Below are 24,919 nucleotides of genomic sequence, written 5' to 3'. Positions count from 1 at the left end.
TTACATATACTCTAGGTAGGTACCTTAGAGCAGGGATCCTCAAAGTGTGGTCCCTGGACTGACAACATCAGCCTCAATGTCACCTGGAGATTTACTGGAAATGCCAGATTCCTGGGTCTGCTTGAAAGTTACTCAATCAGCAACTCTAGGGTCCAGCAACCTGCATTTTAACAAGCCCCCCAGATGATTCGGACGCATGTTAAAGCTTGAGAAACAGTGCCATGGAGAATAGGAGTACAAGCCCACTGAAGTACATGAACAAGGATATTTTTTAACAGCATTGTTTATAATAACCAAATACAAAAAACAAGTCAAATGTTCATCAACATAATGGATACGTAAGTTATGACATGGTTATACAATACAATGAAATAATGCTATACAAGATAGCATAAATGACTCAAGCACAATGGTGAGAAAATGTTTAGGACACAAAGGATACATTTTTATATACATATAGAAAAAGGTTCTTGTCAAACTGTACCTATATATTTTAAGAATGAGAACTGTACCTCCAGCCCTAATCTTTTCTTAGAACTCTAGGCTGGCATATACTAGTACCTGCCATATGGTGTGTGACAGGTTTCATTCTTTGTAATTACAATCTTTATAGTGACTGCAGAGTATTTCATAATATGGATATGCCATATCTATTTAACCACTTCCTTGTTGATGTGTTTTTCAAGAATATTACTTTGGCTTCCCCAATAGACTGAGAATTCTGAGCGGTGAGAGACCATGTCTGTCTTCATCTAAGACAGTGCCTGCTATTCAATAGTTATGTAATTGAATTGATTTCTGATTAGCTTTCCTATAAGAAAAAATGCCCTGGCCAGTTTTATTTATCTTCATTAGAGCATGAATTGATTCCTTGCATTTTTTTTTAATCCTCACCACAGGATATGTTTATTGATTTTAGAGAGAGAAGAAGGGAGAGAGGGAGATATACAGGGTCCGGCAGAAGTAACGCCTGCCTGAGTGTGGTTGGTAGGGTAATGATATGGGTGTGATAATTTATAGTTTTAACTTGAACATTTAACCTAAAATGTCATATGGTATGCTTGAGTGTGATATTGTTATGTTACAGAATTACAAAATTATGATTTTTTAATAAAAAGGGGCATTGCTTCTGGGCCCTGTGTGTATATACATATGTGTGTGTGTGTGTGTGTGTGTGTGTGTGTGTGTGTGTGTGAGAGAGAGAGAGAGAGAGAGAGAGAGAGAGAGATCGGTTGCCTCTCATACACATCCTGACTGCAACCTAGGTATTTGCCCTGACTGGAAATTGAACCCACATTCTTTTGGTGTAGGGGATGCTCCAACCAACTGAATTACTTGGCAGGGTAATTCCTTGTTTACAGTGAATTTTGTTTCTGTTTACAGTGAATTAACTCTAGAGAATCTATTCATCGGGTGTAATGGCAAAATAAATCCAGACTTGGAAAATTAGATGGGTTCTGGAGTGCAGATCATTTAATTTCCCTATGTGACAACCTCTTCTTTGTCTCAATGCAACAGCAGCTAGGAAACGTGTCAAGCCTTAGAGTTAGGTAACTTTATGACACTATGACAGGTTTCATTCTTCATAATTACAATCTTTATAGTGACTGCAGAGTGTTTCATAATATGGATATGCCATATCTACTTAACCACTTCCTTGTTGATGTGTTTTTCAAGAATATTACTTTGGCTGCCGAATAGACTGAGAATTCTGAGCGGTGAGAGACCTACTCATTTTCTGAGAGTACCTACTTAAAGTATTCTACCTTTCTTAAATGTACTTGACCCATTGTAATTTGTGACTTGGACCATATGACACCATACCTGGATCTCTAGGGAATAACGGGCTCCAGAGAAGATGCTTATAGGTCAGGATAGGCCACTTGGGAGTCCTGCTCCTTTGAAACCTTTCCTCCATACTCTCTCCTTTATGCCAACTTTTCCAGCCCAATCCTAGAAGAGTCATAAAAGTGTTGGCTGTCAGAGCAAAGACCACGGGCTGCTGCCAGAAGGAGCCGCAGATGGTCATGGCTCAGAGAAGAGGCTCAGCAGCACGCACAGGGGCTGGACCTTGTCAGGTTTACCTTGAATGCCCATTGTGATGTCATACAGAGTCACAGCCTTGAGGGAAAAGGCAGTCTGACTGAGAGGGGATGGGGTTGAGTAATGGCGCTGACATGGGGGCCAGCCCTCCCACTGCCATCACATGTCAGTCTTCTACTATTATTTGGTCTCCTTGTTTGGGGGCTTTGGGTGCTGTTTTCTGGGAAACAGAGCAGGGAACAGGTGGCAGCAAAGACAGACTCAGAGGTATGTGATCTAACAACTCTCTTGAAACTCACTGCTCCCTCCCCCTGTCCCTGAAGCCATAGAAACTCCTACACCTTGGGCCATGGGCAAAATTGGATGGGGGAAAGAGGGGAGTTGAGATAGTGCTTTTGGATGCCTTCCCATGCATAAGTCATTCTCAATCCTTTTCCCTTCAGTTCATTTCAACAAACCTTGAACACCTATTATATGACAGCACAGTTGACATTGAAGAAGAACAAACACCATTTCCACCTTCTAGGAGCTTGAGATGAAGAGGGGGAGATAGGCAGACACATATATGCTGAATACATAACTTAAGAGAAAGTGATAAGATTTCATAGAGGTATAAATATTGCTAAAGAGATGGAAGGCAAAGAGCATTCTGATCTATAAAAGGCCTGCTGGGGGAGCTCAGTTTGAGTTGTGCTTCAGAGAAGGGGTGGGACTTTGAAGGTGGGTGAGGTGGGTGGAGGAGAGTATAGGACGATTCTTCAGACAGGAGGAATATATTGGGGAAAAGCATGGGAAAGAAGCAGAGGAAGGTTGGATGTGTTTGAGGAGAGCTGAAGACACCTGCCTGAATACAGTGTAGAAGTGCAGGGAACTCAGGGAGAGAAAAGGTTTGAAAATTGGTAGAGGTTGCGTTGTAGAGGTCTGTGAATGCCAGGCCGAATACTTTGTAGTATAGATGTTATTCTTTATGCAACTAAAAGACGTCAATAAATTTAAAGCCAGGTAATAATGTGCTTGATGTGTCTTAGAGAAGTGTTTCTCAAACTTTAATATACACATGAATCACCTGGGGGTCTTTTCTTTAAGAGCAGATTCTGATTTCAGTGTGGGGTAGGCACTGAAATCCTGCATTTCTAACATGCTCCTGTGGTGGAGTGAACCTTGGCAATAACTCCAATGTATATGGCAGTTCTCTGGCACGGATAAGCTGTGGGAGGCTGCATTAACGACTTAGTGTGAGGGAGGGCAAAGAAAATGAAAGAATCAGAGCAGTGAGGTGGACAAGAGGACACGGATTTATTCTCGAATGTTTGTCACCCCTCACCACTACAAGGCACTTCTATAGGCTGTATGGATACGATAGTAAAGCAGAGACAAAACACTCAGCCCCTCAGAGATGTGGAAGAGGAGGGGTGTACTGTAGGGAAAGTTTGCATGTGGGAAGTGAGGCAGAAAAAGAGGGAAGGAGCTGTCTTTTCCTGATTGAACCTCAAATACAAAGAGTTAATTATAAACATTATCATCAGTTTCTTATGAGGACTATATTCATCTTTGCATCCCCTGTGTCTAGCACACTGCCTGGAGTAATAAGTAAGTGCTCCATAAATGTCTGTGAAATGAATGATGACTTCTCAGTGTTAACCTGGAATGACTGATGAGATGACGGCCTTTCAAAGACTAGAAAACGTTAGATAGAAGTCATGAGTCCAGCCGCACTGTTTGGCCAGGTACACCTACCAGCTCCACTATTGTAATGACAGAATGGTACACATTGCTTCTGTAAAGGGACATCCTTCAGATATTTGGTGGCTTTTCGGATATGCATATATTGGTGGCCTGGGAAGTTTCATGAGTATTCTGAACACAAAGATTTGAACCTCTTGATTTGCATGATTTTGTGGTGTTTTTCTGGGTCAAGTGAATAGTGAACCATTTTTAGAAGTCACCAGGAGTCACTGGACCTCCAGCACCAACCACAGGCTGTCTGTACCCCTGCTGCCCCGATTCCTGCCCATTGTGCCCTTTTTGGGGCTACAAAGTCTGCATGGTCTCATGGCGCCAAGTCAGGTGCTCTGATCTGTCATCTAATTTTTTAAAAATATATAAATCATTTGTATTTTAAAGTACAGGATTTTAAACAATATTTATACTGACTGTGTTTGTTTATATCACCCATTCATCTTATCTTCTAGTATACATGGTAATTTTTTTTCTAGAATACCAAGAATGTTATATGTAAAGTTACTTCCCTCCAGACATTAGAGTTATTTTTGCTTCCAGAAGTCATTTAGGGAAACTCATCTTAATCCAATCAGGTATTGAACTCATCAAAGGCTAAGCTTCAATTTTTAAAAATTTTAAAACCTTTTTCAATTTTAATTGACATTCAATATTTTAAAATATATTTTATTGACTATGCTATTATAGTTGTCCCAATTTTCCCCCCTTCCCCCCGCTTCCACCTGGTATTCCCATTCCCTCCAGCAACCTCCCCCCTTAGTTCATGTCCATGAGTCATACATATAAGTTCTTTGGCTTCTCCAATTGCATTACTATTCTTAACATCGCCCTGTCTATTTTGTACCTACCAATCTATTCTTCTAATCCCTGTACCTTTTCCCCCATTCTCCAACTTCCCCCTCCTTACTGATAATCCTCTGAGTGATCTCCATATCTATGATTCTGTTCCTGTTCTGCTTGTTTACTTAGTTTTTTTTTTTAGATTCAGTTATTGATAGTTGCAAATTTGTTGCCATTTTTTTATCTTTTTCTTAAATAAGTCCCTTTAATATTTCCTATAATAATGGCTTGGTGATGATGAGCTCCTTGTCACTTTACCTTGTGTGGGAAGCACTTTATCTGCCCATCATTTCTAAATGATAGCTTTATTGGATAATCTAAGAGGTAGATCCTTGCTTTTCATCACTTTGAACATTCCTTGACAGTCTCTTTTAGCCTGAAAAGTTTCTTTTGAGAAATCAGCTGACACTCTTATGGGAACTCCTTTGTAGGTAACTCTCTGCTTTTCTCTTGCTGCTTTTAAGATTATCTCTTTATCTTTAACCTTTGGCATTTTTAATTATGATGTGTCTTGGTGTGATCCTCTTTGGGTCCAACTTGTTTGGGACTCTCTGTGCTTCTTGAAGTTGTATGCCTATTTCCTTCACCAAATTAGGGGAGTTTTCTTTCATTATTTTTTTCAAATAAGTTTTCAATTTCTTGATCTTCCTCTTCTTTTGGCATCCCTATGTGGTACATTTGGAGCTGTCCCAAAGGCCCCTTAGTCTATTCTTATTTTTCTATATTCTTTTTTCTTCTTGATGTTCTGATCAAATGATTTTTTTCTTCCTATGTTCCAAATCATTGATTTGATTCTTGGTTTCATCCCCTCCACTGTTGGTTCCTTTAGATTTTTATTTTACTTAATGTAACTTTCATGTCTGCTTGGGTCTTTTTTATGCTGTTTTCATGCTCAATGAGTTCTTTGAGCATCCTCATAACCAGTGCTTTGAATTCTGCATCTGATAGTTTAGTTATCTCAGTTTCATTTATTTCTTTTTCTGGAGTTTTGTTCTGTTCTCTCATCTGGGCCATATTTCTTTGTCTCCTCAATTTGGCAGCCTCCCCATGTTTCTGTGTATTAGGAAGAGCTGCTTCTCTGTATTAGGGAGAGCTGCTTTGACTCGCTCTCTTAGTAACATGGCCTATCCTAGAAGTGCATACCTGTCTGGATGAATGTGGCTTCTTTAAATCCTTAGTTTTTGGACTTCCATGCAGCTCGATTTTCTCATGGTTCTGGGTAATATTTGTTTTGTAGTTTAGTTATAATTTTTTCTCTAGTTGTGTGAGAGGTAAAGCATGTTTACCTATGCCTTCATCTTGACTGGAAGTGACATTCAGTATTATATTAATGTCAGGTATACAACACAGTGGTTAGAAATTTATGTAACTTATGAAGTGATCCCCTGGTATGTCTAATACTCACCGGGCACCATATGAGCTTTGATTTTTGAGCCTACTCTATTTCAGGTTTATTCCTATTTCTAGGTATAACCCTTTGTTGGGTCTCAACTGAAAGGCGGGGATATTTACCAGGGGCCCTCGTCCTTCGTTCCTAAAGTCATTTTTTTTTTGTCTATCTATCCCCATAAAACAACTAAATAGTTTGCTTAGCTTTTCAGCCATAGCTCAAGAATTGGCAAATGCTTTGAGGGGGAAATCTGGGCTCACTTCTCTAAACTTCCTTTTTTCTCTGGGATCTTGGCTCCTTTGGTCCTTGATACCTTGATAGCTCTTCAGTATCTTCAAATAGATGTTAAAAAATTTTTTGGTCCAATTCTTTTGGTTGTTTTCATTTGGAGGATTCAAACAATTATTATAAACAGAAATCCTGGGTTGAATTTCTGTTTCCATTTTCCCCCTTAACAGCTGTGCACTTTATTCCTGTTCTTCCAGTGGTTACTCCAGGAATTTCAATATGCATACTTATCTAGTTCTCTGTTCAGAAGTATTTCATTAATGCTGCTAAACTCATCCACAGAGATTTTGATTTCAGTGCTACATTCTTTTTTAAAAAGATTTTATTTATTTATTTTTAGAGAGAGGGGAAGGGAAGGAGAAAGAGAGTGAAACATCAATGTGTGGTTGCCTTTTGCATGCCCCCTAAAGGAGACCTGGCCTGCAACCCAGGCATGTGCCCCAACTGGAAATCGAACCACAACCCTTTACCTTGCAGTCCCACACTCAATCCACTGAGCTGCACTAGCCAGGGCTCAGTACCACATTCTTAATTTCTAGAAGTAACATTTGATTCTCTCTCAAATCTGCTAGAAAACTTTTTATGATTTTCTGTTTCTTACAAATATATTTAAGCTTGGCTTTTTTTTTTAAATGTAATACACATTGTTGTTTTCTAATCTAGATCTAATGATTCTAATACGTGGCATCTCTGTGGGTTTGTTTCTGCAGAAATAACTTATTTAATAAAATACAATATTCATGGGCATTTTTTCAAGCCTAGGATAAAGATCTTCCCTAGGGAGTGTTTTATTTGTTTTTAACTGTGGCACCATCAGTCCAGGACTACTTTAAATTCATGGCTTCAGGGTTTTTTGTGAACTTGAGCAAATTACACAAAGGTGCACCTGTGGTTACAACTTCCCAGGGACTTCTGTTTAGTCATCTGAACTTCTCAGTGTCATGAGGTTCCAGCTGAATGTGGCAGAGTGTTCTAATGGATTTTTTTTTTTTTTTGCCTTGTGGTTTGTATGTTTGAAGTTTTCTTTTTCTTCTTAAAAACATTTTATTTATTTATTTTTAGAGAGAGGAGAAGAGAAGGACAAAGAGAGGGAGAGAAACATCATCTCAATCAGTTGCCTCTTGCATGCCCCCAACTGGGGACCTGGCCTGCAACCTAGGCATGTGCCCTGACTGGGAATTGAACAGGCAGGCTTTCAGTTCACAGGCCAGTGCTCAAAGCACTGAGCTGCACCAGCCAGGGCTGAAGTTTTCTTTAAAAAGTTCTTCTGTGCTCTAGGTCACAACAATTTTCTCCTACATTTTTTAGGTGTTCCACAGTCTTACCTTTCACAATTTTAATTTTTAATACACTTGGAATCCACCTCTAAATATATAATTAAGAAATTATATATTTTATTTTTCTCTGTATAGTGAGCCAGTTTTCTCATCACTCTTTGCTAAAAAATCTTTTCCCCATCGATTTGTGGAGCTCCCTTTATCATATATATGAGTCCATCTTTAAGTTCCCTACTCTGTCCCATTGGTTTGTTTGTTCCTGTATTTATTGTCATATATTTGTAGTGTGTTTTAGAGTTTGGTACAGCAGGCCTCTTCTTTGCCCTTCTTTTTAAGGTTGACTTAGCTACTAGTGGATCTTTTGCCATATAATTTTAGAGAGTTTAACAAATTTTTGAAACATTCCAACTGAAATTTAGGTTTGGAATGCATTAAAGTATAATTTAATTTGGGGAACAGTGATATCTTGTAATTTCAAGTTATTCCAATCAAAAGCCTATAATGTCTCTCCATTTATTGAGATAATTTTTCTCTGATCTTTATTAGAGTTACATAGTTTTCTACAAGAAGGCCTTTTGTATTCTTGGTTAACTTAATACTTTGATATTCTATCATTTTTATTGCTATTATGAAGGATATTATCTTTTATTATTTAAAATTATATTTTTCTAGTTTTTTTCCTGCAGTAGAGAAATATTATTAATATAAGTTCTGATAATTAGAAACCTTGAATTCTTTGATTAGGTCTGATGGAGAATATCTTTGGTTATCATTTCAATTGCTTTCATACTTACCGGTCTATTCAAATCATATATTTCTTTTTGCCTGATTTTGATATTTTACATTTTTTCTGAGAATTTAATCATTTCATCAAGTATTTCTCATTTACTTAAGTATGTTATTCAAGCTGTTTGCCTTCTTCCTTTTCTACTTCAGTTTCCAAAGAGATTTTATATTTCCTTTCCTCTTTTGCCCTAGAGGCATGACCAGCCCAGAACCCCTTTTATTTTACTTTTGAGGGTTCCTGACTACGTAGTGAATGTAAATTAGTATTCCTCACCAGCATGAGGATAGATTATTGGTTAAAATTCTCAGAGAAGCCTGTTTTTTCCCCCTCTACCCAGAGCTCAAGCTTTGTTGTCTGGTGGGCATATTTTTTTTCTAGCCACCTTTTTACTGATGTGTAGCAATTTAAAAATCCTGGCTCTTTTTCCCTGGGATCTCAATTCCAAATACCCACTTCATATGAGCCTTGTGTTTTTGTCCCTTTCTTGTTGTTATCCAAAGTCTTTAGTCACTGACCCTGCAAATCACCTAGGACATTGAAGTGTCAGCTGATTTTCCACTCTAGTTTTTTAGTTTTCTATTTTTGGGGCTGTATTTTGGGGCTGTATTTCCCTTATTCTCTTGTAAAGATCTAAGTTCTGCATTTTAAAGAATATTTATTATATTTAATTCAGCATTTCCAAGTGTTTTGTAGTGGGGAATTATTTAGGTCTGTGATATGTAGAGGTCATTTTGAGATAAATATATAGAAAGATCATTTGTAAATATAATAACCTGTATTTCAATATCAGTTTTCTTTTTCATTTGATGTTTTTAGTCAATGGTCTATTATGGACATAAGTAATACATGACTAAGCATAAAATCAGTTTAAAACTGTTTAAAAGTTAAAACTACCAGTGTGCTAGGGGTATTCAACTGAATGATAAACTCAGTGACTGAATCATGTAGACTTTCAGGAATTCCTCAATAATTGCTGTTGAGGCTCTTTTAACATCCTCTCAGAGACTGACGTTCTAGTATAAAAGGAAGAAATAAAAAACTGTAACAAATGTTATTTTTGTCTTTCAAGTGACCTGGAACACTCTTGCAAAAACCCAGGAGTTTATTCACTACTGGTTGGGAAATTTTTTCCTACAGAACAAAATAAAAACGCTACAGTTGTCATAATCGGGCTTTTACCTACCTTTTCAGCCTCATCTCTCACTACTTAGCAAAAGTGCGCTTGACAGTCACGACTTCTATTCTCAGTGAAGTTCCCACTTGCTTGAAATGCTCTTTCTTGACCTAAAAACCTTCTGCTGATTCTTCAAACTCCAATGCAAATGGCAACTTCTTGGGTAATTTTTCTCTTGTCTCTCAAGCAGTTAATGACTATCTTCTGTATTCCCTGGCACTTATATTTCTGTTACAGCATTTACCACACAGTATTGCCATTTATCTGTTTAGAGATATATTTTCCCTCCTAGTATAAGCTCCCTGAATACAGGGATCATACTTATCTTTGTAGTGCTGGCACCCCACAAAATACCAAGAACTTAGTACTCAATAAATGATTCATGAATAAATGAATAGAGTGGTAATTGTTCCTATAGATATGAATGTCAAGTGAATCAATATTTGTGTCTATAAGATGAAATGCACTGTCAGTAAATTCTCTAACCTAGAACATTACCTGACTTTTTTTCTTTTTGTGCCTCTCTAGACTTCAAAGCAACATAGATTGAAAAAGATCCAGAAAGTCACAGGTCAGAAAGATCCTATGCTTTGTTTTCAGCTGAAGGCTAATGACAGACCAACTGTGGGTTGCTTTAAAGCTCTATCCTTTAGCCCTGGTTGGTGTGGCTCAGTGGATTGAGCACCAGCCTGTGGACCAAAAGGTGGCTAGTTTAATTCCAATTCCAATTGTGCCTGAGTTGTGGGCTCTCCCACATAGGTGTTTCCATGCTTCCTTTCCTCATCTCATTTTGTGTAAAGCTCAAAGTATCAGGAAATAAACTTAGTGAAATTGGAGAATGGGTAATTAAGAGTTTGATGTGGAAAGTTTCAGCACCTTTTTTCTCTACCATAGACACTGGATAGACTCCTTTGGAGGAAAAAAATATGTGTTATGACCTCTGTTTCCCCCACTTCAACTCCCTACTACCATGATTGTTCCTGCTCTTTCCAATCACTTTCATCTATATTACATGGTGAAGGCAGCACAGTATAGTTTAAAAAACAAACTTGAGATTTGGGTTAAACCTGAGCTCTACCACTAATTAGCTTTAAGATACTGGACATGACTTCACTGTTGTTTCCTTATTTGCAAAATAAGGGTTTTGGACTAGGTGATGTCAATAGTCATGATACTAATAGATTCTTCATCTCTGCTCCCAGCTCAACAGTGGGAAGAAAATCTCAGGATGGGCTGCATTAAAACTAACCTGACATGGTGAGTAAAATCGATCTTTTTTTTTAAAGATTTTTATTTATTTATTTTTAGAGAGGGAAGGGAGGGAGAAAGAGAGAGAGAGAGAGAAACATCAATGTGCAGTTGCTAGGGGTTATAGCCTGTAACCCAGGCATGTACCCTGGCTGGGAATCGAACCTGCAACACTTTGGTTGGCAGCCCACGCTCAATCCACTGAGCTACGCCAGCCAGGGCTGAGTAAAATCGATCTTCATTGTTGTCTATTTTTCTTCTTTTCAGCCTATTCTGATAAACTCTAAAAATTTAGGAGTAAGATAGCTGGGACTGTTTCACTTCCCACATTATCATAGCCTTCTCTGTCTAAGTTAAGTCTCTCTTCTTATTGATTTCCTTACCAGTACATTCAGTATCACTTCAGTTACACTGACATACTCTTTTTCATCCAGCTTTTCAGGACTCCCTGAAGTATGGACCCAGGAATGTATACTCTGTCTTGAACAGATTTTCCAACATCTGGAAAATGCAAGGTCAGGGAATGTAGTTTCTGAGTGGGAATTGAAGGTGGTAGAGCTTTTAAGAGGGAGGAAGGAAGGGAGTGAAGAAGAGAGGAAGGGATATGAGGAAGCAGGGAGGAAGAGGGAAAAGAGCATTAGTTAGTTAGTCTGTTAGTTTGGGCAATAGGGGAAGGTTGTAGGTTCAAAGGAAGTTTAAGAACTACTGGTTTATTGATTACTTCTGATTGGAATGGGACAAATGCCTTCCTTTCTCCTGATGGAGGAATTATTTCCATAATTAATTGATGTTGGCTAAAGCAACTTATTATCCTCCCTCAGTCCAAAATATTTTGCATTTGAAATTGGCCATTATTTTTCCCTTTGTCTACTTTTCCTACCTTTTTCCTGTTTCAAAGCAAAATGAAACTTTTCTCTTTATTCCTTAGATCAGTTCTTATGGAATCATGTTTGCCTGAATCACAATGTATGATTTCTTCCTCCACCTCCTCTGGTTTTGTGGCTCAGGAGCCTGTTCTACCCTTTTGTGACTGTAAGACAGCAAAATATTCTACTACCCACAGCACCTCCTCTGGATCATCATGCAATGACTCCAGTTTGTCTCACTTTTCTGTCTTTTCTGAAGGAACAACTGGGAAATTCCAGTGCCATAGTTTACCTATTTTTTCTAAAAAGCAACCAACTGTGTTTAAGAACCAAGGCACATCCCTGCCTCCTCCTCATCTCTCAGAGCTTGGGAAATCAAAACTCTTTCAGAGTTTGGCAACTCTTTCAGCCTTAAGACCTCAAACCTCTTTCACCAACTCTACTATCTGCAAACAATTGAAAACAAAGGATGGGAGAAGGAGCAAGAATCATTTGACATCAGATCATTGGCCAAATTCTATTTTCAAGGACAGACCACAATTCAAAGGCCGGGATCCAATCCAGATCTCTTCTTTGACTAGGTGGAAGTTAGAGAGACATATGGCTTGGAAGATTTGTACTTTGCAGAAAAAAACAGTACCCCTGCCTGTGAGGGAATCATGGGCAATGTTGAATTATTTAACTGAGGTACAAGGAAGCATCCCTGAACCAGAAAAACCCCAAATCCAGTTATCTATGCCCATTTATCAAAGCACTGAGCAAAATGTCAACAATGAATCCCCAGACCTTCCATCATTTCAGCGCCATGTGAACACTGGAGTGGAATCTGGATTAAAAAGAACAGAAACAAAAATTTCAGAATCCCTTACCCCAGGTAAACAGTCACAACATGAGGGTGGCCCCCAAATTCTTGGATCCAAGTTGTTAGTTACATCAATGGGCACTCCACCTCCCAAAAGTTTAGGAGTTGACATAATTGAAAAAGAAACCACTTTACTGCAGAAGGACCCAAAATATACGTTAGAGCTTAGTATAAAGCAGAGGGTAATAGGTCTCCCAGAAAAAAACATACAGAAGCATGAGACCCAAGTGACTAGTGTGGAGTTGACTCCAAGGCTACCATATCAAGTCACAGATAGCATAAAGGTAACCCCATTGGCATTAATTCAAGCCATGGATTCAATGGGGATGATCCCGGAATCACATTCAGAAGTGATAGAATCTGTGAGTTTGTTTCCACGACCAAATGACACTGTTAAACCATTGGAAACAGTGACTGCAAGTTCAAAACCAGCATATCAAGTCATTGAATCAGTGGAGGTAACCCCAAGGCCTCAGCACCAAGTTATAGAATCAAAGAAGATGACCTCAAGACCACTGAATCAAGTCACAGATAATGTGAAGGTAACTCCTGTAGCATTGCTTCAAGTCATGGATTTTATGGGAATGGTTAAAAGATCACACCCACACATCACAAAATCAGTGACCCCAACATCACGATATCAGGATAAGGAGTCAGTGAAAATGAGTACATTGTTGGACCATCAAGTCATACAACCAGGAAAGATGAGTCCAAGGCCACAGCATACAGTCATGGAAGCTGTGGAAATGACTCCAGGGCCACAACATAAACTTATTAAACCAGCGGGCATAACTTCAAAGCCACAAAATCAAGTCACAGAACCAGTGAAAATTATTCCAGGACCAACATGTCAAAACACAAAATCATTGAACATGATGCCCAGGCCATTGCATCAAGTCATGGATATCATGAAAATAACACCAGAGGCACTATTAGAAGCTATGAATTGCATGGGAATAGTTCCCCCTGCACAGCCAGATGGTATAGAATCTGGGAGTTTAACTCCAGATTCACAGATTCATATTTCAAATTTGACCCCAAGGGCAACTCAACCAGATGATTTGACATCTTCTAGTTTTCCTACTACTATTGATCCACCTGGAATTAGAGAGGCTATGGGTATACCTCCAAAGCCACTGCCTAAAGTCATGGAATCAGTAGGGATGCCATCACATCAATTCACACATTCTCTAAAGATAACCCCAATAGCACTGGGGTCATCCAATGGAATGGTCACAGAACCATACTCACAAGTTGTAGAAACTCAGGATTTGACCCCAAAGCCGATATCTCAAGTCAAGAAATCCTTGGAGTTGACTCCTAGGCCATGGATTCAAGTGTTAGAACCTGTGGGGATGACTGTACAACCATATCATCAAGGCACGGAATCTATGGCAGTAACCCCAGTGCCACCTCAAGACATGAAATCTTTGAGGTTGACCCCATGGCATCAAATTCCAGAGTATTCAGAGATGAGCCCAAGGCAAAGACATCAAGTTATAGAAACTGTGGGATTGACCTCTGACACATGCTTACAAATGAAGAAATCTGTAGAGTTGACACAGTCACATCATCAACTAATGGAATCTCTAGGGACAATCCCAAAGTCACTGGGTCAAGGTACAGAATCGACTGGAATGAGCCAAAGACCACTGCATCAAGTTACAGAATCCTCAGTACTGACTACTACATCACTGCATCAAGGTGTGAAAAATATGGGGGCAAAGCCAATGCCACAACTTAAAGTTATGGATTCTATGAAGTCATCACCTGGATTGCCAAATGTAAAATATGAGAAACAGATCATGGGAACAGAGTTGAAAAGTATAAAATCTATAGATAAAACCACAGGTTCAATCCCACGCATAGTAAAATATGGACAGCTGATCCCAACTGTGAACTCTACAGAATCAGCCATAGAACTTCAACAGCTGAGTGTAAAATCTGATGAGTTGACCCTCATTCCACAACTGCAAAGTGGGAAATCTGTGCAGTCATACCTAGGACCTCACCCTCAGGGTGAGAAAGCTATCCAATTGACCCTAGGACCACAACAGCAAAGTGAAAAATCTGCTGAGTTAGCCCCAGCACCACAGTTACTAAGTAGGAAATCTTTAGATTTGACCTCCAGTGCACAGTTGCAAGGTATGGAATGTGTTCATTTGAGCCTGCCACCAGACTTGCCAGGTACAAAAACTGTGGAGTTGACCCCAAGACCACAACAGGAAGATATGAAATCTGTGGAGTGCACCCTAAAGCCATGGTTACAAGATATAAGATCTGAGGAGATAGCCCAAGTACTATTGCTTAAAGATGTGAAAACTCCTCAAGTGGTAGAATGTAGGAGGTTGATTCCTGAGACACATGTAGAAGGTATGAAATATGAGGAGCTGATCCAAGGGGTACATGCTCCAGCAGCACGATCTGTAGAATTGGTACCCAAGCCAAGTCATCAAGCCATTGAATCTGAAGAATTGACCTCATGGCATCAAGCTTCAGAAACTTTAGGGATGATTTCAGAGCCAGGATATCAAGAAACAGAATCAAAGTTGACCTCTGACACTTGTCATCACAAGAAAGAATCTGTGGGGTTTACACAACCATCTTTAGGAAATACCCCAGGGCCACTGAGACATGCTTCAAAATCTAGACAGATGAACTCAATGCCATTCCAAGGTACCCTTGAGACAAAGCTCCAAAGTATAAAACCCATGGAGGAGACTCCAGTGTCACAAGATACAATACGAGAATCTCCGAAGGTGGTACCAGGATCCGAGGTGCAAGGTATGAAATCAGAGGTGTTAATCCCAGACTTCCAACGTATTAAGTTTGTTCTGAATCTAAAAGCATACTCAGAAGTTATGAACTATGAGGAGTTGACCTCAGAACCACAATTTCAAAGTGTAAAATCTGTGCCATTGACCTCAGAACCACAGCACCAAAGTATAAAACTTGAGTCAGTCCCATTTGTGATAGGATCTAAAGAGTTTATTACAGGATCAGAACCACATGTAATGGAATTGAATCCAGAACCACAGCCCAAGGAAGCAAAGTCCAGGCAGTTGGATCTAGAGCCACAATTACAGGATGTGAAATATGTTAATTTAATCCAAGAGTCAACTACTACCAAAGCAGTAGAATCTGAGAAGCTGATAAAAGAGCCAGTGCTACAAAGTATATTAGAGGACTTGACTATAGGGCCACAGTCACAAAGTGTCAGATTTTCAAAGTTATCTCCAGAGCCACTTCTCCAAGGAAAAAAATCTGTAGATTTAATCTCAGGGCCCCCACACCATGTTATGAAATCTGATGAATTGACCCCAGCTTCCCCTGTGCAAGAAATCAAACCATCAGGTTTTACACTACAGCCAAAGCATCTAAGTGTTATACCTGTACAGTCAACTCCTGAACCACAATCTCAAGGTATCAAATTTGTGGAACTAAACTCAGGACTATGCTCAAAAGATGTTAAATTTTCTGATTTGGACCCAGAATCAAAGCATAAATGTTTCAAACATGGGCAGTTTATACCAGAAACACAGATTCAGGATATAAAGTCGGTAGGGGTTGCAGCACAGTCACCTTTGCAGTTAAGCCAAGGGCTCCCAGTTGAAAATACAAAATCTGTTTTGTCTGTTGAAGGATCACAATTTCACAGCATGAAATCTGTGAAATTGACCTCAGAAATACAATTTCAAGGTGTGAAATCTGAGGAACTGAAACTAGGACCAAGGCAGCAAGATGTCAAATTTTCTGAATTGACTTCAGGGCCAAAGCTTCAAGGTGTCACATTTGGGGAGCAAACCCCAGTACCACTGTTTCATCAAGTGAATTCTGTGGAGATGACTCCAGAGTCAGGGCTTCAAGATTCTAAATTAGTGAAGATGTCTCCAGAGCTTCAAGATAAGAAACAGATTGGGCTTAACCCAGGGCCATGGCTACATGATGTCAAATTTTGTGATCTGACATCAGGAACTCAATCTCAAGGTGTGAAATCTTCAGAGTTAAAATCAGGGCCACAAAAACAATATGTGAAAAATTTTGAGTTGGCTCCAGAGCCAAAGAAGCAAGGAGGAAGATCTACGGAGTTGACCCCAGGACCTGAGCAGCAAGGGGTTAAACCTGAGATGTCAGTACCAGAGTCACTGTTTCAAGGTGTAAAATGTGTAGAGGTTGGTCAAATGTTAAGCGTTAACAGTGACATTTCACATAAATTAGTGTTAGAGCCACAGATTGCAGATGTGAAGTCTGTGGAGCCGACTCCTGAGCAACAGTTGCCAAGTGTCAACTTTTCTGAGTTGACCAGAAGACCACAGTTACAAGGTATGAAATCTTCTGAATTGATCCAAGGACCACAGTTAAAAGATGTAAAACCTGTGGAGTGGACCCCAATCTCAAAGTTTCAAGATTTAAAATCTGAGACACTAATCCCAGAGCCACAGCTAGAAGACATGAAATCTGTGGATTTAACCCCATGGTCACATTTGGAAGGTATGAAATCTATTCCGTTAACACCAAAGCCACAGTTTGGAGATGTGAAATCTATGGTATTAACCCCTGGGCCATGGGTGGGAGGTACACAACAAGTGGAGCGGACTCCAGGCTCAAAACTTCAAGGTTTAAAGTCTGAGTTGTTGATTTCAGAATCAGAGGTAGAAGATGTGAAGTCTGTGACCTTAAGTCCAGGACAATGCCTAAGATGCCCAAGTCCTCAGCTGGAAGATGAGAAATCTGTGGAGATAAACTTAGGGCCACAGACAGATGTCAAGTCTGTGAAAACCATCCCAGATTCCAACCTTCAGGCTGTGAAATCTGTTCAGTTGACTCTGCATTCAAGAATTCAAGAATTCAAAACTGTGGAGTTGGTCCCAAGAACACAAATGCAAAATGTGAAAGCCATGGAATTAAAACTGGGGCCAAAGACGCAAGTTGAGAATTCTGGGCCTTTTGCACCAGAGCCATTACTCCAAGAACCTCAACTGCAAGGTATGAAACCTGAAGAATTTACTTTAGAGCCACAAATGCAAGACATGAAATTTGTGGAGATTACCCCATGTTTCAAACTTAAAAGTTTAAACTCATTAGAGGAGACTCCAGATCCATTGCAATGTGTAAAATCTGTGAAGTTGACTCCAAGGCCAAAGAAGCAGGTAGTAAAACCCACAAATGTAACCAGAATGCAAAAATTTCAAGGAGTAAAATCTGTGGATTCAGCTCCAAGGCAACAGTTTCAAGGGATGGCACTTTTGAATTTAACTCCTAAGAAGTTAAAACTTGAAGCACAGCTGCAAAGCATAAAATCTCCCAAGTTGACCCCAGGGCCACAGTTACACCAAGTGAAACCCTTGGTGTCAACTTTAGAACCACAGCTTCAAGGGGTGAAAACGGTTGATCTAAAACAAGAGACACCACTTGGAAGTATGAGACGTATTCAGTGGACACCAGAACCTGAGTTCCAAGGTGTGAAATCTATAGGGTTAAATCTTGGTTCACAATCTCAAGGTGTCAAATCAGCAAAGTTGAAATCATTGATACAGTCAAGAAATGTGAAATCATCTAAATTGATTCGAGGACCAAAAACTCAAGGTGCAACACATTTGGAGTTCAACTGTGGGCCACAGTTGCAGAGTGTGAAAACCCCTGAGTCACCCCCAGAACAACTGCAAAAAGGGACATTTTTGGCCTCAACATCAGAGCCACAGCTTCAAGGCATAAAAAGTGTGGAGTTAAACCAACAGCCACAGCTTGGAAGTATGAAATCAGTTCAGTGGATACCTGCATTAGAGCTTCAATGTATGAAATCTCTGTTAAATCTTGGGTTACAATCTCAATGTGTCAAACCAGCAGAGTTGAAACCTTTGACAAAGTCAGGAGATACAACATCATCTAAGTTGACTCCAAAGCCAGAACTCCAAGGTATACAATCTTTGGCGTCATTCCAGGAACATCAGCCTGAAGGTTTTGATTTGAAACCTCATCTGCAGTTTAGAAGTATGAAATCATGTGACCTGACTTCGAGGTCAAAGCCCTGTGATATAAAATCTATGATGTCCAAATCTAGTCTTCACTTGCATGATGGGAAATCTCCTAAATTGACCTCAGGACTACAGCTTCAAGAAGCGAAACCCTTACAGTCATCCCCAGGAACACAGCTTCAAGGGGTAAAGTCTCCAGTGCTTACACAAGAACCACAACTTCTAGGTGTAAAATCTGGGGTATTAAGTCAATTTCAGAGTGATAAAATGATACAGTCGAGCTCCCCACTACACTTGAAAAGTATGAACTCATCTAAGTTGGCTCTTCAGAAAAAGCTTCAAGGTGTGAAATCTGAGGATTTCAACTTTCAGTCACAATGGCAAGATCTAAAATCTTCTAAGTTGCCTCTTGGTATAAAGTCCCAAGATACGAAGTTTACTGAGTTAAATCCCAGCTCACAGTTGCAAGGTACAACATTTTCTAAATCGAATATAGAGACAAAGATTCAAAGTTTCAAATTTAAATATTTCAACCCTGAATCATTGGTACAAGTTATGAAATCTTCTCAAAGGACTTCAAAGACAAAGCTTCAAGATACAAAAGACAAAAAATTCAGCATTGTCCCCCAGTTGCAATCTTCTGAGCCAATACTGGGGACAAAGCTTGAAAAAGTGAAATCAGAAGAATTCAAGTCAGGTCCACAGTTGCAAGACATAAAATCTTCTAGGATGGTCATGGGTATAGAGCTTCAAGATGTAAAATCTATGAATTTCGGGTCTGGATCACACTTGCAGGGTATGAAATCTTTTGAAGTGATCCCAAAGGAAAAGCTTCAAGGTGTGGAATCTGTAGAATTAAAACCTAGTTCAAAGTTCCAAGATGAGAAATCAGATTTGACCCTGGGGAGGAAGTTTCCAGGTGCAAAATCTGTAGAGTTGGATTCAGGTCCAAAATTACAAGACATAAAATGTTCTGACTTGATCATAGGTATAAAGCTTCAAGATTTAAAATCTATGGGGTTCAACTCTAGATCACACTTTAAAGGTATGAAATCTTCTGAAGTGATCCCAGAGACAAAATTTCAAGAAGTGAAATCGTTTTTCAACTCTGAGCCACAGACACAAAGTGAAAAATCTCAGTCAATTCAAGCAACAAATCTTCAAGCTGTGAACTCCTTAAGGTCCAACCATGGTCCAAAATTACAAGGTGGAAAATCTGATTTAACCCAGAAGAGGAAGCTTCAAGATGTGAAATCTGTTGAGTTAAAGCCTGTTGCACATTTACAAGTTGTGACATCTGAGTTAACACCAGAGACAAAGCTTCAAAGTGAAGAATCTGTGGAGTTCATCACTGGGCCAATGTGTCAAGATACGAAATCTTTTGAATCAACTCTAGGTACAAAGGAACAAGATGTTAAATCTTTGGGGTTTAACTCAGCCCCACAAGATAGGAAATTGTCTATGTTGACACAAGGCACACACCTACCAGGTGTGAAATCTGTGGAATTCAACTCTGGGACAAATTTGCAAGGTGCAGAATCTTCTGAATTGGTAAATCTTCAAATTATGACCTCTACAGAGATAAAAAATGGCCCCAGATTTCAGGTTGCAAAACCCTCTGATTTGGCCTTGGAATCAAAGGCTCACAGTGTAATAGCTTCTGAGTTCAATTGTGGAAAGCAGTGGCAAGGGATGAAATCTGATTTGACCACCAAGACAAAGCTTCCAGATGAGCCATTTCTGGAATTCAAGCATGAACCTAAATTGCACGGTGGGAAATCCTCTGAACTGAATCCAGGGCCACAGCTTCAGTGTATAACTTTTATGGCATTCAACACTGGGCCAGAGTGGCAAGGTCTGGAATCCTCTGAGCTGAATCCCCGGCCAGAGCTTCAAGGTACAAAAGCTAATGTGTTCTGCCTTGAACCACATTTGCAAGGTATGAATTCTTCCTCATTAATTTCAGAACCAAAACTTCAGTGTATAAATTCTACTGGCTGCAACCCTGGACCACATTTGCAAGGTGTGAACTCTTCTGAATTTTTACTTTCAGAACTTCAAAGTATGAAATCTTCTGAATTGAATCCAGGGACAGAGATTCAAAGTGAGACATCGATGGTGTTCAACCCTGGACCACATTGGCAAGGTCTGAAATCTAAACTGATTCTAGACTCAGAGTTTCTAGGTGCAGCACCTATGGAATGCAACCCTGGGCCACAGGTGCAGTGTGAAAGTTCTTGTGAGTTGAATTCTGGGCCAAAATTACAATGTGTAAATTCTACTGGTTGCATCCCTGAGCCACTCTTGGAAGGTGTAAAACCTTTTGAGTTGACTCCAGGGACAAAATTTCAGGGTATAATGACAACAGAGTTCAACTCTGGCCCAAAGCTGCAAGGTGTGAGTTCTTCTGAATTGAATTCAGGGTCAGAACTTCAATATATAAACTCTATAAAGTTTAATCCAGGGCCACAAATACATGGCATGAAATCTTGTGAATTGAACCCTGGGCCAGAATCTCAAGGAACAAAGTCTATTTTGTTTAATCCTGGACCATATTTGGAATGTGTAAAATCTTCTCATTTAACTCCTGGGACAAAGTTTCCAGAAGTCCAAGTTTTGGAGAATCCCCTTGGGCCACAGCAACACGTTGGGCACTCTGTTTTGGGTCCTCAATTAAATGGTGCAAAATCTGTGTTATTTTTACCACAGCCATTGCTTGAAGATGTAAAGTCTATGACGATGAACAAAGAACCATTACTTTGTGGTGCAAATTCTGTAAAAGTGATTTCAGACTCTGAGCTTCAGGACTTAAAATATGAGGTGTCTGCACTAGAGTCATGCTTTAAAAGAACAAAATCTGTGGAGTTAAATACAGGATCAAATACTGAGTTGAAATCTGCAGAATTAACCTCACAGCTAACATCTTCATTTGAAGATCCTACAATGTTGACTCATGAACAAGAGCTTCAGGCTGTGAAATCTATAGGGATAAAGATAAGGCCTCCTCAAGTTATGGATTCTGAGGATTTGAATCTAAGACAGGTATATCAGAATAGGGAATCTGAGGAGTTAACATCAGGAGAAGAGTTGCAGACAGGGAATTATTTCTCTAGGTTTCTACATAACTCTTCAAACTCAGCCATCTCAAACACCGTTAAAACAACATCTGAATTAGGAGGCCTTTGGGATTCTGAGATGACCAAAGTATCAAGAGCCTTGGATATAAAAAGCCTTTGGACAGGTATTTTGCAGCCTGAACAGACGTTTGCTTCAAACTTTCCCTTGTCCTTTCATAATCAACTCTCTGACAAGACAGCTCACACTGTAGAAAACCCCCATTCTGAGATCCCAGGAGTGAATGTCATATCTAAGGAGAGGATTCAGAAGGGGCAGGTGGCAGAGTTAGAGAATTCACTCCAGGGCCTCTTCCAACATCCACCAAAAAGCTGGAGATCACTAGCTAGGACCTTCCAGACAGGATCAGGGGCTCAAAGAGACCTTACCTGGTCTGTCCTGGGAAGACAACAGAATGTCTGGGAGAGTCACTCCTGGAAGCAGAAACTACCTAGAAAATATCTCTCCAATATGCTAATGCTGGGGAATGTCTTGGGGACCACTATGGAAAGGAAGTTTTGTTCTCAAATACCTTTAACAGAAAGAGTCACTACAGATACCCAACCTATTCAGAATTTATTTGGGGTTCCAGCTGAATTGATGGAATTTTCCCAGAGTCTGCTAGAGATGGGTCAAGGTACTATTTCTCAGGCTTCAGTGGTCAAAAACTACATTCAGAGACATACTTCATGTCATGGTCATGAGAAAAGAATGGCCTTAAGGATGTGGACACGTGGTTCTATGTCCTCCATAATACAACAATACTCTGGAACTAGAGTGAGAATAAAGAAAACAAAGCTCAGTGATATATCCCAGGAAGTCATTCAGCACATGCCTATTTCATATGCAGGGGACCAGCTCCTTGACCCAGTAAAGTCAGAGTCTTCCTTCAATATAGTTTTCACTATGAAAGATCCTGTTCCAGTGAAAGAGAGTGAGAACTCACAGACTGATTCACAGACAAGGATTTTTGAGTCCCAATACCCCCTTAAGCCAAGTTATCTTTCCCAGGACAACTCTGTTTTCTCAGAACAACTCCAGTTGCTACAAGATCTGCAGCTAAAAATAGCAGCAAAACTGTTAAGAAGTCAAATACCCCACAATGTACCTCCACCACCAGCTTCAGGACTGGTCCTGAAATACCCTATCTGCTTACAGTGTGGCCGATGTTCAGGTTTCAATTGTTGTCATAAATTACAGGACACTTTGGGGCCTTATCTTATTATTTATCCAAAGCTCTGCTTTGTAAGCAGTCCTGAAGGTCATGGGGAGATTAGATTGCGTCTTGGCTTTAGGTTGCAGTCTGGGAGAAGATCCCAAGTCCCAAAGTATCATAGAAGAGACAGACCCATTACACCAAGGAGCCTGATATCATCATTAAGGAAAGCTAAAATCTGTACTCAAGCTTCCAAGAATCTTACTTCCACAATAGATTTCCCATTTCAGTCTTCCCAGTCTCCTGCTCCTATGCAAGTCCACATTAGGCAAAAGCAATGTGGCAGCCCTGACCTTATAGGAAAGACAGATAGTAGAGAACCTGGACACTATGAATTCACTGAAGTTCACTCTTTACCAGAGAGTGACTCTAAAAGCAATCAGGATGAAGAATGGGCTGAAATGAGAAGCCAAAGCACCTGTGATTCAAAATATCCAACGAAAAAAATCTCCAAGGGAGTTAGAATAAAAAACAAAAAGTTCTACACAAACAGTAGAACCTTAAAACACAGTCTCTCTAGGGAACTACCAGCCCAGTTAAAAATGAAAAGGAAAGGAGCACCTCAGACAACTACTGACTCTTTTAAAAGACAGCCTAAGACATCCTCCCAACCCAAATTCATTCAGCTGGTTTTTCAGGGACTAAGGAAGGCATTCCAAACAGCACACAGAATTATGGCATTTATTGGGCAGAAGTCTGAGGACAGAGCAAGGGCAGGCCATTTGTGGTCAAACAAAAATGACCAAACAAAACAAAAAGCCAGAGACTACTGCTTACTAAGAGATATTGAAAAACAGAGGATGCCGGTTATGAAGCTAAAGCCAACAGACCCAACCACCGAACAGGAGAGCATGTTGTGGGAAGGAACAGACCAACTCAGATCAGCTCAACAACCAAAAACAGATAGCTCTTTCCACCTCAGACTTTTCCCACTGCTCACACGCAGAGTTTCCCAAGGCAGCACCACTCCCCAAAACACCACAATCAGACATCGTTTGGGTACCATTCAAAATGGCAGTGGCTGCAGACCTAAGAAAAATTTCTACCAAAAAGAAATCTCTAGCCCGGAGTCCAAGAGCTTCAAAACAGGACTCAGCAGTCAGGCCCAAGGGAGAATCCTATATGGTTCTGCTATGAAGAGAACCTCACACAGTCACCTTAAAGACAAACTCACACGGAAGAAACCAGACCACCACAGCTTCCTTAGGGAAAGAACCGCTTGCACTTTCTCTGAGAGGAGACGTCACAGTCCCTCTCTGAGAAATCATTGCCGTTTCTCTGAGAGAAGCCATCACAGTCCATCTCAGAGAAACCACCACAGTCCCCCTCAGAGGAGCCGTCGGAGTCCATCTGAAAGGAGCCATCGCAGTCTCCCTCAGAGAAGCGATTGCAGTTCCTCTGAGAGAAGCCATCACAGTCCCTCTCAGAGGGGACATCGAAGTCCCTCTCAGAGGAGCCGTCGTAGTCTCTCTCAGAGGAGCTGTCGAAGTCCTTCTCAGAGGAGACATCGAAGCTCTTCTCAGAGGAGACATCGCAGTCCATCTCAGAAGAGCCATCTCAGTCCCTCTGAGAGGAGATGTCACAGACCCTTTGAGAGAGGCCACCGTCCCTCTAAGAGAAGAAGAGGATACAGTCTTTCTGAGCGCAGGCAACCCAGGCTCTGTGAGAGGAGTCGTGGCAGTCCCTCTAAGAGGAGAGGGCATAGGCATTCTGAGAGGCGCAGACACAGTCACTCCGAGTGGAGCCCACACAGTCCATCTGAGAGAGAACATCACAGCTCCCCTAAGGAGAGCCCCAGACATCGTTTGTATAAAGATCTCAAGGCTCACTCAAATTATGTCTCCTAGGGACCTTACAAGAAAACCCCAAAGCAGGGCAAGTTGGGAGTCTCGAAGAGAGTAGATGAGATTTCCAACCCCATTATTCATTTATTCACTCAAGTCCTCACCAAGCTTGCCTCTCCTGGCTTCTTTCCTGCCCAGCTACTGGCTCCAGTTCTAGCACCCTCAGCAATGAAAGAGTTTATGCCTCTCCATCAGGGGGCTGGGGCAACGGGAGTGGGGCTGCAATTTCTCTAAGATTAATAAAGGGGCAATAAC

At 40.4% G+C, this 24,919-nt stretch overlaps 1 protein-coding gene across 1 annotated transcript; it reads left to right on the top strand.

The window, feature by feature from the left end:
• Positions 1–2,166: 2,166 nt before the first annotated feature.
• Positions 2,167–24,667, top strand: CUNH2orf16 (chromosome unknown C2orf16 homolog). Its single transcript, XM_045844326.1, has 8 exons — positions 2,167–2,310; positions 10,068–10,131; positions 10,721–10,796; positions 11,222–11,302; positions 11,716–13,511; positions 14,634–18,959; positions 19,044–20,913; positions 21,340–24,667. Exons 1-8 carry the CDS (start codon positions 2,167–2,169, stop codon positions 24,665–24,667), a joined length of 11,685 nt encoding a protein of 3,894 aa, XP_045700282.1.
• The last annotated feature ends 252 nt before the right edge of the window (positions 24,668–24,919 follow it).

The sequence above is a fragment of the Phyllostomus hastatus genome, unplaced genomic scaffold (assembly GCF_019186645.2).
Source record: "Phyllostomus hastatus isolate PE091 unplaced genomic scaffold, TTU_PhHast_1.1 phas_contig_402, whole genome shotgun sequence".
NCBI lineage: Eukaryota > Metazoa > Chordata > Mammalia > Chiroptera > Phyllostomidae > Phyllostomus > Phyllostomus hastatus.
This window is presented reverse-complemented; position numbering and strand designations above follow the sequence as displayed.

Excerpts from the sequence above, each read along its gene's own strand:
- CUNH2orf16 (XM_045844326.1), top strand. The coding sequence starts at position 2,167 with ATGGCGCTGACATGGGGGCCAGCCCTCCCACTGCCATCACATGTCAGT. Across the intron at positions 2,311-10,067 it reads CAGCAAAGACAGACTCAGAG|ACTTCAAAGCAACATAGATT; the intron begins GTATGTGATCTA and ends GTGCCTCTCTAG. Across the intron at positions 13,512-14,633 it reads AGATGGTATAGAATCTGGGA|ATTTGACCTCCAGTGCACAG; the intron begins GTTTAACTCCAG and ends GGAAATCTTTAG.